This window comes from Pseudorca crassidens, chromosome 19 (genome assembly GCF_039906515.1).
Source record: "Pseudorca crassidens isolate mPseCra1 chromosome 19, mPseCra1.hap1, whole genome shotgun sequence".
In the NCBI taxonomy this organism is placed as follows: Eukaryota; Metazoa; Chordata; class Mammalia; order Artiodactyla; family Delphinidae; genus Pseudorca; species Pseudorca crassidens.
Window position 1 is genome coordinate 57,561,335 of NC_090314.1, and position 12,751 is coordinate 57,574,085.

The following is a 12,751-nucleotide window of genomic DNA, read 5'->3' on the forward strand; positions in this document are numbered from 1 at the left end:
AAAAAAATTTAACACCTATCACCATCATCCTCATGAAAGAACCCACTCTAAAAACTCTGAGTATCTAATTACAAAAGCTTCAGCTTCTTTGCTACTGATTTCACTTATTAAAAATGATATGAATTATCATTTATCCACACGTGAATTTTTACTTTTCTTTTTTTTTGATCGCGCCACGCAGCATATGGGGTCTTAGTTCCCCGACTAGGGCTCGAACCTGCACCCCCTGCAGAGGGAGCATGGGATCCTAACCACTAGAATTCCCCACACATGAATTTTTTTTTTTTTTTTTTTTTTTTGTGGTACGCGGGCCTCTCACCACTGTGGCCTCTCCCGTTGCAGAGCACAGGCTCCAGACGTGAAGGGTCAGCGGCCATGGCTCACGGGCCTCGCCGCTCCGCGGCATGTGGGATCCTCCCGGGCCGAGGCACGAACCCGTGTCCCCTGCATTGGCAGGCGGACTCTCAACCACTGCGCCACCAGGGAAGCCCCCCCAACACATGAATTTTTAAACACAAATGTTTACTCTCAGACTTTACTCCTCAATTCACTGGCATATTTTGTAATGACCTTTCACCTCCATCAACTGAAATATACTAGAAAAAAAAGAGTAAACTCATTTAATATTAGCCTATGTAATATTCAGTAGACAAGATAAACCTACAGCTGAAGTTTTATATAACATCAAAGTAAATATTATTTTTATATTACTTTTTTACTGCCACTACTCCTAAAACAAAGAATCAAGAACTGACTAAACTATTTTGCAACAGTGATGAAAAGGCTCTATAATAAATTATTAGCCACCAACTTGTGGAAATTTCTTATAAACAACTTCTCAAATAAGTTGTGATAATGTTCAATGGCTTGTCCTGAAAGTGATTTCAATAGATATAAACAAAAACAGAAAGAAAACCTTGAGTTTCCAACAATCGAGGACAAGCCAGAAATGTTGATAAGCTCTCCTATTAAGTAGGAAAAGGGCCATCCAGACCTAGTCACCGAAGTTTCTCTTCTGAGCAACTTCCACAGCTCTGCCAAACTTGAGATCTTCAATACCAACAGATTCCATAAATATTTAACAACATTAGGGATAATTATTTATTTATTTATTTACTTATTTGGCTGTGTCAGGTCGTAGCTGCAGCTTAGTTGTGGCATGGGCTCTAGAGCGCGGGCTCAGTAGTTGCAGTGTGTGGGCTCTCTAGTTGCGGTGCGTGGGCTCTAGAGCGCAAAGGCTTAGTTGCCCCGCAGCATGTGGGATCTTAGTCCCCTGACCAGGGATTGGACCCATGTCCCCTGCATTGGAAGGCGGATTCTTAACCACTGGACCACCAGGGAAGTCCACGTTAGGGATAATTTTTAACTATAAAATCAAGAAAAACTACATCGCTTAAAAATCACATGAACTTCATACCATGTAATCTGCCAAAATTATATGACCTTCATTAGCTCAATCTGCTCCTTGTAAGAGGAGAACCTCCACATTTGGATAAAGAATGTTGCAAATATTACAAGAAAAATCTCTTCAGCATTTTCTGAGATTTCTCTCTTGAAAAGGAGAAAGGAAAATCAAATATCAAGATTTCAGTTTTACCTTGCTACTAGAGGGAATCAGTATTGGAAAGGTAAGATCCATGTCTGATACCCAATGGAGCTTAGAGAACAAAGCCAAGGACAAATCATTTTGCTCTCTAGCTCATTTGTGCTATGTATTAACAGCCTACGAAATTCAATCAAGTTCACAATGCTAACATAAAGGTAAGGGCTATGACATTTGCAAAAATTCACAATGAGGGCACTATCATAAAGAGAGTTAGTAAAAAAAAATTAATTAATTAAATTAAAAAAAGAGAATTAGTTACTCTGGACAAAAAGGAAAAAAAGCTTCACGTATTCAAATATAAAGAAAATCTTTCTTTAACACTGGAAGACCATTGTTAACCTTTTTTCCTGGACTCAAAATCTGCCAGGTCTCATAAATCAATGAAAATCTTAAATAGCTACATAGTTTCAAAAATGAACAAAATAAGTGCAAAATAAGTGCAACTGTTTCATATTTCAGCTAGTCATACCTGAGAGAAGAAAAAAAACAAATGTGCCAAGATAGATAATCTAAAAGAAAAGAAAAAAAAAACTACCTTTTTTGTTGAAAGACGTTTCACACACCAGCATCTCCCCTGGACCCCAGTCAAAACACATTTGCTTCTTCTGGGAATTCACTCCCGGAATAAACTAGTAAAAAAAATAAGGCACAGAAATTGTTATTCTTCCTAAAGGCTTTGCTTTCAAATTACTTGCAGGTATAATCCTAGAAGCCAGTGGTCGTGAAAGTTATTAAGTGCTAATCTATGAACACAGCTGAGTGTGACTGAGCAGCCCTGTCTGTTAGACCCTAAATGAACAAGTGAATTTTGCTAGGCACATCAACCCAGCCTGTCACTTCTGAAGTGTTGATAAAAAGGAAAGCTACACCTCAATCAATTACTATATGGTAATTCAGTGATCTGTAGTTCAGAAAAAGGGAAGTTAAAAAAATTAAAAAGGAATTGAACTGTTTGTTACTCACTAAAAAGACAGAGACCTCCAATCCCATGGCTTCTGTGTCACATCTTTTATGACTTGATTTTTTTACTCCAACTCAGACCAATCCCTCTAAGTCTCGGCTTCATAAATCCAACTGCCTAATCCACACCTTTATGAGCTGTCTAACCTCTAGAGCTATATCCATAACGTCAAGAACCAAAAAAGGAACTCTTGATGCCCAAACCTCATTCCACTCCCCCAGTGGGACCAAGCCTTTCCCAACCGTTAGGAACAATCCTTCTAATACTCCGCTTTCCCTCATCACCCACTGAGTTTATTTTAGCTAAATACGCATCTGTCCTATACCCCAGCAATTCCATTTCTAGGTATTTATCTGCAAAGTAACAACCAAAGAAAGACAACAAGAACTGCAACTTATATTTTTAAGCGCCCTTGACCTAAAAAGATAAGACCACTGGCCTAGAAAAACTGCTCAAGATTATTCTCTCTCTGAATCTACACTTAAACATCCCTGAATCTGCTAATTACTAACTGGCCTTCATGTGCCTTGATAAGAGGAAGCAGCTGTGTGAAGAGCCGGCACAACAACTGCTACACAGGTGACAATGGTTTTCAGGGTTATTCATCAGCCTCCTGAGGGTGTGTTCAGCCTAAGCCCAAAGAGCAGACTAACTCTCAAACACCCACGTGACTGAGTTCGAACTTGCAGAGTTGAAGTTCAGATTCTAGACCACGCAGTTCTGCCAAGATCATGCCCCCCTGAGAGGCTGTGTCCACAAGGCCAACCAGTTTCCTACCTGGTCTCCCCAACACCAATGTAAAGCTGGGTTATCACAGGTCAACCATCACTACTGGGGGCAAAATTAAGCTTAGATCATTTTCATTCCATTTGTAAATGCATGACTCATTGTCATGGTTCAATAACAAAGTGGCTCTCCTGGGCTGCACAGGGTGCTGGGAAGGTTTCCCCATCCAAAGATTCGGACATAAGTGAAGGAGGGAAAAGCAAGATAACACGTAGTCTGTAAAAGTTCCAGTGATTCCGATAGCCTAATTTTTCACCCCAGAAACACTGACATAGTCCTTGATAGACATTTAATATTTAAGATACTTTATATATGCATTAAAAGTTAACAATCTATAGCATATAGGAGTAAGCTTTATAGAGAGTAACAACCCACGTTAACTGCTATTTGAGATCTCATGTCTCTTTTTGTCCAGTTAGCTTTGAAATGACTTCTATTTTCAGTTTTTGGTTCTGTCAGATACTGCTTTGCGATCTGATGGCTTTAGCTGAAAACTGAAGGCATCTTAACCTTCTAAAAAGCAAAAATACAAGGTCAGGCAACTTGCAGTTTAGTGGGGCTTACAGGTTACCAAGAGCTAAGAGACGCAGAACAAGCCTAAACGGACAGAAATATTTGACCTAGTCAGGAAAGGCTTTCCTGACAAAGAGGCTCCTGGAGCTTGCATGTAAGAAATGAACAGGATATAAACCTAAGAGAGAAGAGATCCCAGGCAGGGGGAACAGTAGGTGTCTCTTATCTAACAACCATGAATCTCTTTATAAGCATCGTAGGTCACCCACACCTGACATATTCTCTTGAGAGTTCAAATACAACTGAAAGGAAACAGAGCAATAAAAGCAAGAATAGTCGCCCGAAAGAATAATTATATTTAGTAAAACTTGGGCCAGCTCAAGCAAAGCCAAGCTCACGGCGTTGCGATGTGAAGCTTAGCTCGGCTGGGAGAAAAAAGCCCCAATTCCTGTGCTTGGTTCAAGCCCGCTCCTTAAAGCATTAGCCCCAAAGGAAAACCCAAAGAAGTAGGAAGGTCGGGAAGACAAGGGACGGAAAGGGATGGAGTGGGGCCTCCAGGGCCAGGTATTCTGAGTATACAAAGGGGCAGAAACCCAGCGACCACTGCGACCCAAACACGGGCACCTAGTTAATGGGACTTCTGGACGACGGCAATTGTACTGAGGGAAGGGGACGAGCACCTCGCAGGCGGCACAGAGATAGACAAGCCTGCAGGGACGAAGCGCACCCAATCCTCGGACCTAGAAGGCAAACAGTACTGTTCGAGGCACCCTTACAGTGACTGTCGGCTCGCCATCTAGCTCCTCCATAGCGCAACACCTCACCGCCCGGAACTCGCAGGGTAGCCAACGCTCCCAGCTCGGGCCTCCCGCTCCGAGCCGGCTGCGAGAGAGGACCCCGTCCGAGCACCTCCCGAACTGCCTGCAGGGCCGAACCTCCAACGCCGCAGGGGTCTCTCCTCTTGGCCACGACCACCCCTCTGCGGCACTCCACACGTGTCTCTCCTTCCTGGCCTCGACAATACGACAGGGAAAACAGCGCCAGCGGCAGCCTATCCACACAGTACCGCTCTCGCCAGATCCGGCGCCGCCACGGACAACCCCGAGCCAGGCAGAGAGAAGGTCCCGGAGACGGCGGGAGCGGCGGTGATGCGGCTGCGCGTGCGCGGGCCGGGGCGAGCGTTGGGCTTGGTAGGGGTGTGAGTGAGCGCACTACCTTACCCGATCCTGGCTTTGCACTCCGCTTCTTGGTCTGCAGGTTGGCGTCGTCGCCGCTGCTTCTCTGAACAGTGTCCGTGGCGAGAGAGCCCTGTCGGTTCTTCGGGCTTGTGTACGAAGGTATTCGCCGCCACTCCCACCCCAAAAGGCTCAAAAGTCATGGGGACAAAATTGATGCAACTGAAACAGCTGTGAAATTGAGACCCCTGGGTTCAATTGAAAACAAATACCGGTTGTTATCTCACAAAAGAAAAGTAGGAAAAGACACTCAAATTAGGGAATCCCCGGTCTTATTATGGAAAACATCAACAAAAGTGCTCCAATAGGGGCTTCCCTGGTGGCGCAGTGGTTGAGAATCTGCCTGCTAATGCGGGGACAGGGGTTCGAGCCCTGGTCTGGGAGGATCCCACATGCCGCGGAGCAACTAGGCCTAGGCCCGTGAGCCACAGCTACCGAGCGTGCGCGTCTGGAGCCTGTGCTCCGCAACGGGGGGCCGCGACTGTGAGAGGCCCGCGCACCGAGATGAAGAAAGGCCCCCGCTCGCCGCCAACTGGAGAAAGCCCTCGCACAGAAACGAAGACCCAACACAGCCAAAATAAATTTAAATTTAAAAAAAAAAGTGCTCCAATAGCCTAAAGGAGTTATTTATTTTGTAAATGGCGTATTTACAAATATATAAACATACAAGGAATAGAATAGTACTCGTTCTAAATTCCCAGATAAGCGAGTTTTTTCCTTTTTTAACGAACGGAAGGTAATTCGAAATCTTAAAATAAACCTTAGGAAACAGTGCCTGAAAATGTAGCAGCTTTTATTAGTTAGGAAAGAAATTTGATCTGAAAACAAGACAAAATTTCAGTAATTTTCTTGGGGAAGGCTTCTTTCCCTGAGATGATTCTGAATGACCTATTTGAATGGTGAAAATAAGATGACTTGGAGTGGTTAGGAAAATCCTATCCCCCCAATAGTTTGTTCTTTAGAGTTACACACTGTTTAGTAAAGGAAGAAAAATCCTGTGGCTATCACAATTTCATCCAAATTCCTATCTCTGAAGACAGCCATCTATAGGATAAAATTTAGTTTTGCGCAAAATTCCACACTGTTCAACCATCTGTGTCTGGCTGCATATTCCAAATGTTTCACAGAGTTTTACTGATCTGAGTGTTTCTGACACCAGTGGTGTGGCTACGAGAAATTATGCATTCGTGTCCATTTTCTAGTGGGTAAAAAGAGTCCTAATATTTTTCAGAATGTAAAATAAACATTCAGTAGCAGATAAATCAGTTTTTAAAAACTGGTTATTATATCTGCTCTATTAAAAATTCTTCAAGCAGCAGAAGTTAAAGCCAAACTTAGTAAGACATTGATAGAAATCATGCCTAATTTCCTTCAGAAAAAATTATTCTGGGGAACAGGATGAAAGACCAGCAAGGAAAACCATTTTTCTCAAAAGAAGACCTGAGAAAAAAATAAATTTAAGTGCAAAAGAGAGCTCTCCTGTTCACTGCAGGGTGTTGAGCAGAACATGGCCCCTGGCCTCTATCCAGTAGATGCCAATAATATACCCCTCAACAATTGTGACAGCCAAAAAAGTCTCTAGAAGGTGGGGGTGTGAGGATTTGATGAAGGCAGTCAAAAGATACAAATTTCCAGTTTGGGGACTTCCCTGGTGGTCCAGTGGCTGAGACTCTGCACTCCCAATGCAGGGGGCCCAGGTTCGATCCCTGGTCAGGGAACTACAACCCACATGCTGCAACTGACAGTTCATATGCCACAACTAAAGGTTCTGCATGCTGCAACCAAAAAAAGGATCCCACACGCAGCAACGAAGATCCCATGTGCCTCGACGAAGACCCAGCGCAGCCAAATAAATAGTTTTTAAAAGACTAGATTAAAATTAATTAGGTAAATAAATTTAAAAAAAGATGACGGATGTTCAGTAAACCTACTGTGGCTGTTATTTCATGATATAGGTAAGTCAAATCATTATTCTGTATACTTTAAATTTATGTAGTGGTGTTGTGTCAATTGTATCTCTAAGACTGGAAGAAAAAAAATGTCTCAAGATATTCCCAGTGTACCCTAGGGGACAAAATCATCTCTTTTAAGAGCTACTGGCATAGATATTCAACCACAGAGGAAGAGAGGAACAACCGGGTAAATATATTATCAATGAGATATCCACCTATTTAGAAGAATTACAAAGACTGATAAGAAAATGGAAAAGTTTTTCAAGAAGTTTTAAAGTGTTCACCTTTTGGTCCCCATAATTGTACTTCCCTGTTCAGTGATGTAATACTACTCAGCTATAAAAAGCAGTGAAATAATGCCATTTCCAGCAACACGGATGGACCTAGAGATGATCATATGAAGTCAGTTAGAGAAAGACAAATATCATGTGGTATCACTTACATGTGGAATCTAAAAAAAATGATACAGGGAACTCCCTGGTGGCCCAGTGGTTAGGACTCGGCACTTTCACTGCAGGGGCCCGTGTTCTATCCCTGGTCAGAGAACTAAGATTCCAGAAGCTGCACAGTGCAGCCAAAAAATAAAATAAAAAATGAAAAATAAGAATTAAAAAAATGCTTAAATGATACAAATGAACTTATTTACAAAACAGAAGTAGACTCACAGACATAGAAAATAAACTTATGGTTACCAAAGGGGACAGCAGGAGCGGCCATGGTGGGGGGCGAGGTGCGGGGGGGCGGTGATAAATTGGAGTTTGGGATTAACATACACACTAAAAATATATATATAAAATAGGTAAACACAAGGACCTACTGTATAGCACAGGGAACTATACTTAATACCTTGTAATAACCTATAATAGAAAATCTAAAAAAGAATATATATATATATGTGTAACTGAATCACTTTGCTGTACACTTGAAACTAACACAACATTGTAAATTAACTATACTTCAATAAAAAAAAGTTCAGTGAATGTATTGTGAAATGGAACAGTATTTCCCTATATTTAATACCCCAGCTGATACATTTAAAGTGAAATGTACTAGCTTCTTGGCTTTGACTGCTGGTGCAAGTTTGGGTCCCATTTTCTTTGCCATGACCCAAGGATAGAAAGCTGGAAGGTTTCCAGAACATCACAGATTCTGTGATTGTCTCCAGATTTCCTGCAGTATTCAGGAATAGAGTATTCAGTATTCCTGCAGTATTCACAGAGATAGCTCAAGTACTCAACTAACCTCTGTTAGAACTGAAGGAAATTTGATGGTATAAACTATGCACCGTTTAGTCGTCTGTGTTATAAATTCAGTTATGTGTTTCTCAGGGTTTTTGGCAAGGATTTCAAGCTCTAAACAAACTCTCTCTGTGATTCTTATTTTCCTGCCCTTTTTAGGAATGATGTTTTTTATTTGGCACCTGACCCTGAAGAGTACATTCTTGCTGGTTCCCCCATTCTTACCCTCTACTTCTATTGATATTTAATTATTCAAATACTGATATATAATTAGGTTTCTAGAGGAAGTAGGCCTTTCTTGTCCTAGTTAACCCCTAATGGCGAAAACGGCTCAATGCACAACTCCTTCATTCATTCCCATTATGATCCAGGAACTGAGCTAGGTGCTCCGAACAAAACTGTAAACAAGACAAGCCTTTCCTTTAATTGAACTGCCATTCTGCTCAGAGAGACAGCCAAACAAAAATTAAGTCAAAGCAACTTGACTGGTGTTCCCACCACTATTCTAGGATATTTTTTTTTTGCATGTTTTCTCTCTGAGGACTTCCATAGGAGCCTGGATGCAGTTCTACAGTAATTAAGCTCTGTCTGGGCTCTGAGTCAGAAAGTCTCAGGTCTACTGGCTCTACCACTTCAAGCTGGGTGACCAAGTTGCCTGACCTTTCTGTGTCTCAATTTCTTCATTTGTAAAATGGGGATAATAATAATAGATGTCTTGTGAGGATTAAAGGCTTAGTACAAAATCCCCACATAATAATAACTCAGTTAATGTTTGCCACTCTTCTTCTTTTCTGTATATACTACTCCTTGCACATTTTTTCCCAAAGCACCCTTTTCTAGTGCACAGCCACCCCCTTTCCCACTCCTATGAAAATGATAGTGGGAGAAACTTAATGTTGGGAAATTTCTGTTTTTCCACAATTTTTTTCCTGGAAATTGGAGAGACTCTCAGTAGATTCCCTAGGCTCAGCTCACAGAATTACAGTTTGTCCTTGGAACATGTATTATTCACACGTTTGAATACACTTAACTACCTTTTATAGAACTCCTCCTTTGCCCGAAGGTGGTTTTGTAGTTTAGCGTAACTTTAGAGCAGGGGTACTGTAGGACACACCTGTCACCTAGAAGCTAATAACTAAACAACCATTTGATTATTGGAGGCCCGCACATTTTACTGATGGTAAATTTAACATGACATATTCCTCTTTGATGGTTCTGTAGTCCTACAAACCTGGGAAGATGTGTGATGTCAACATAAGACCTGGGTTCAGGAGAGCAAGGAGGGCATCTCTTTTGCTTTCTCTACAGTATCCGGCACAGCACCCAGCACGTTAGTTCCCTGGCCTATAATAGAAGCTCAATCAACACTACTTGGCAGATGTGTGATAATGGGCAAGTTACTTAACTCTTTGAGCCACAATAGTAAATAAATACTAATCCACTTGGAAGGGTTTGTATAAGGAGAAAAAGAACTAATTAGTAAAGCCCCACTCAGTGCCTGACATATGGCAGTTGGTTCTCTTCCCCTTTCACTTCTTGTATATTTCCTACCCTTCCTACCCTTCCTACCCGCCCCCCCACCCCCAAATTTGAGACACAGACTTTGTCTGCCCAATGCCTAGCACGGGATCTTTTTTTTTTGGCTGCGTCGGGTCTTCATAGATTTGTGCGGACTTTCTCTAGTTGTGGCGAGTGGAGCTACTCTTAGTTGCAGTGTGCGGGCTTCTCATTGTTGTGGCTTCTCTTGTTGTGCGGGCTTCAGTAGTTGTGGCACGCCAGCTCCGTAGTTGTGGCTCGCAGGCTCTAGAGCACAGGCTCAGTAGTTGTGGCGCACGGGCTTACTTTGCTCCATGGCGTGTGGGATCTTCCCAGACCAGGGCTTGAACCCATGTCCCCTGCGTTGGCTGGCGGATTCTTAACCACCGTTCCACCAGGGAAGTCCTAGCACAGGATCTTATGCATAGTGATAGCCTCAATTTATTCAGTCATTCAGTGAATCTTTACACATCAAAAGTGCACAAAAGCTTAAAGTTGAGAGAGAGCAGGTACATTCAGGAATCCCAAGTAATTGATTATGACTGAAGCAGAGGCTTCGAGGAGAAAATGAGAAAGAGCTAGAATGGTTAGCCCAGATTAGCTCTCAAAGAGCTTTGTAGGTCTTATATGAATTTTGGATTCTATCCTGTAAGGCAGAGGATTGCCACTAAACCAAGGAGTGGCAGAAAGTTTTTTTTTTTTTTTTTGGCCTCACCATGCGGCATGTGGGATCTTAGTTCCCTGACGAGGGATCAAACCCGTGCCCCCTGCAGTGGAAGCACACAGTCCTAACCACTAGACCACCAGGGTATTCCCTGAAACTTCTTTTATTTTGTTTTTATTTTAGAATGGTTTGTGGTTCTCGGGCTTTAGTGTGTTTAAGAATCACCAGCGGGGGCTTCCCTGGTGGTGCAGTGGTTGAGAGTCCATCTGCCGATGCAGGGGACACGGGTTCGTGCCCCGGTCCGGGAAGATCCCACATGCCGCAGAGCGGCTGGGCCCGTGAGCCATGGCCGCTGCGCCTGCGCGTCCGGAGCCTGTGCTCCACAACAGGAGAAGCCACAACAGTGAGAGGCCCGCGTACCGCAAAAAAAAAAAAAAAAAAAGAATCACCAGGAAGCTTGTTAAAAAAGAGGGATCCCAAAGCCACACTGTCCGAGAATAGAGAATACGCATTTAAACCAGCACGTTAGGGACCCCCTTCGGGGGCCAGTAGTGAAGACTCCCTGCTTCCACTGCAGGGGGCACAGGTTCGATCTCTGGTCAGGGAACTAAGATCCCACGTGCTGTGTGGCGTGGCCAAAAACAAAAACAAACAAAAAACCCGGCACCTTAGATGATTCTGATTCATTTAAATATTCAGACACAATTGCGACATACCTTAAAAACAAAAGATCAGTAGCTCTGGGGAAACCTGACTTGAAGTTAGGCTTCCACTGCCTCTCCTGATCAATCTGCCTTTCTTGGCCTGTCCTACAATTAGGCCTTAAGCCTCCTCTTCCCCATGGTGGACCAGCTGGAAGCCCAGCAAATGGAGCAGAGCCCAAAGACTGGACAGTGGCTGCAGAGAAGTAGACAGATTTGACAGGTATTTAAAAGGTGGAATTGAGCAGACTTGGAGATTGACTGTATGGGGAGTGTGTGAAGGGGTCAAGGATGCCCCCTGGCTTTTTGGCTTGGAGCAATTTGTTGTTGTTGTTGTTGTGTTTTTTTGTTTGTTTGTTTTTTGAGCTGTGCAGCACAGCATGCGGGATCTCAGTCCTACAGTGGAAGCGTGGAGTCTTAACCAATGGACCACCAGGGAAGTCCCTGGAGCAATGTTATAATGGTGTGTCATACAGTCAGTGACCGGGCCACTTGAAAGAGAGGGGCAGGTCTGAGAAGTAAATTGAGGAATTTTAGTTGAGATTTGCTGAGTTTGAGGTGCCCCTAGGACATCCAAGTGGAGATGTTCAGAAGTCAGTTGGATTTATAGGCTGGAAATTCAGAGAAAGATCTGGACTGGAAATCTGGACTTGAGAATCATTAGCAAATAGATGGTAATAGAAGTGGGGTGAAGTCATTTCAGGAGAGGGGATAGAATGGGAAGAGAAACCGGTCTAGAACAAAACCCAAGGGACATTTAAGGGAAGGGCTGAGAAAGAAAGAAATTGCAAAGGGATCAAGGACAGGCCAGAGTCATAGCCCCAAGTCACAGGGAGGGAGTTCAAGAGGAGTGACGAACTGGGAAGCATCCTGGACTCAGCAAAGAAGTCTGCGGTGACCTTGTAGAGAGCAGTTTTAGTGGAACCAGGCACCAGATTGCAGTGCGTTGAGGAGTAAGTGGGAGGTGAGGGAGTGGAGACAGCTGGCGTGCACATTTTTTTCAAGCTATTTGGCCAAGAATGGAGAGAGATACGGTGGTAACTTCAGAAGGAAGTAGAATTGAGAGTCTTTTTCTACGGTAACGGCTAATGTGCGAGTGGAAGAAAATAAAGGACATAATCAATAAAACCTACCGAGAGGAGTGGGGGACATCCACGGCACAGATGTTACGATTGTGCTTAAGACAAGAGGGACCTACTTCTATTTCTGAACGGATGTGAGGAGGAAGTGATCGATTGGTTTGGAAGCTTGATATCGGGTGCTTCTCTGATGGATTTTGCTTCCTCTAGGAGGTTGGGAGCCAGGCAATGAGTAAGGAGTTTGTAGGATGAAACTTTTCCTTCAGCTAGTCAAAGTACAGGGTTTCCAGCAGGACGGAAGTAGTCACGGCACTAAGGCAAGAGCCTGCTGGGAAGCGGGTTGAGGCTGAAGCTTTAAAATCCGAGGGAAGAGAGGCTGACTGAGAGGAAGTGTGATGTTCCTCTGACCCTGAGGAAAGCTGTATTTGGGCCACCGAATGAGAGGTTATTTTCCCAGAACCTCGTGCTGGGGCTTTGATT

General features: G+C 43.4%; 1 protein-coding gene across 3 annotated transcripts in view; it reads right to left on the reverse strand.

Annotated features, from left to right (window-relative positions):
* Positions 1–4,983, reverse strand: part of NUP85 (nucleoporin 85) — a 28,032-nt gene extending 23,049 nt beyond the window's left edge. Inside the window, exons 1-2 of one of the 3 annotated variants that reach the window (XM_067714684.1) lie at positions 4,643–4,980; positions 2,142–2,235 (exon numbers count right to left, since the gene is read on the reverse strand). In XM_067714684.1, the coding sequence (XP_067570785.1) occupies positions 2,142–2,235; positions 4,643–4,675 (127 nt within the window). In that variant the 5' untranslated portion in view covers positions 4,676–4,980. Of the gene's footprint in view, positions 1–2,141; positions 2,236–4,642 lie in introns of all 3 variants that reach the window. The other 2 variants (XM_067714683.1, XM_067714685.1) reach the window with 2 other exon arrangements.
* Between the last annotated feature and the right edge of the window lie 7,768 nt (positions 4,984–12,751).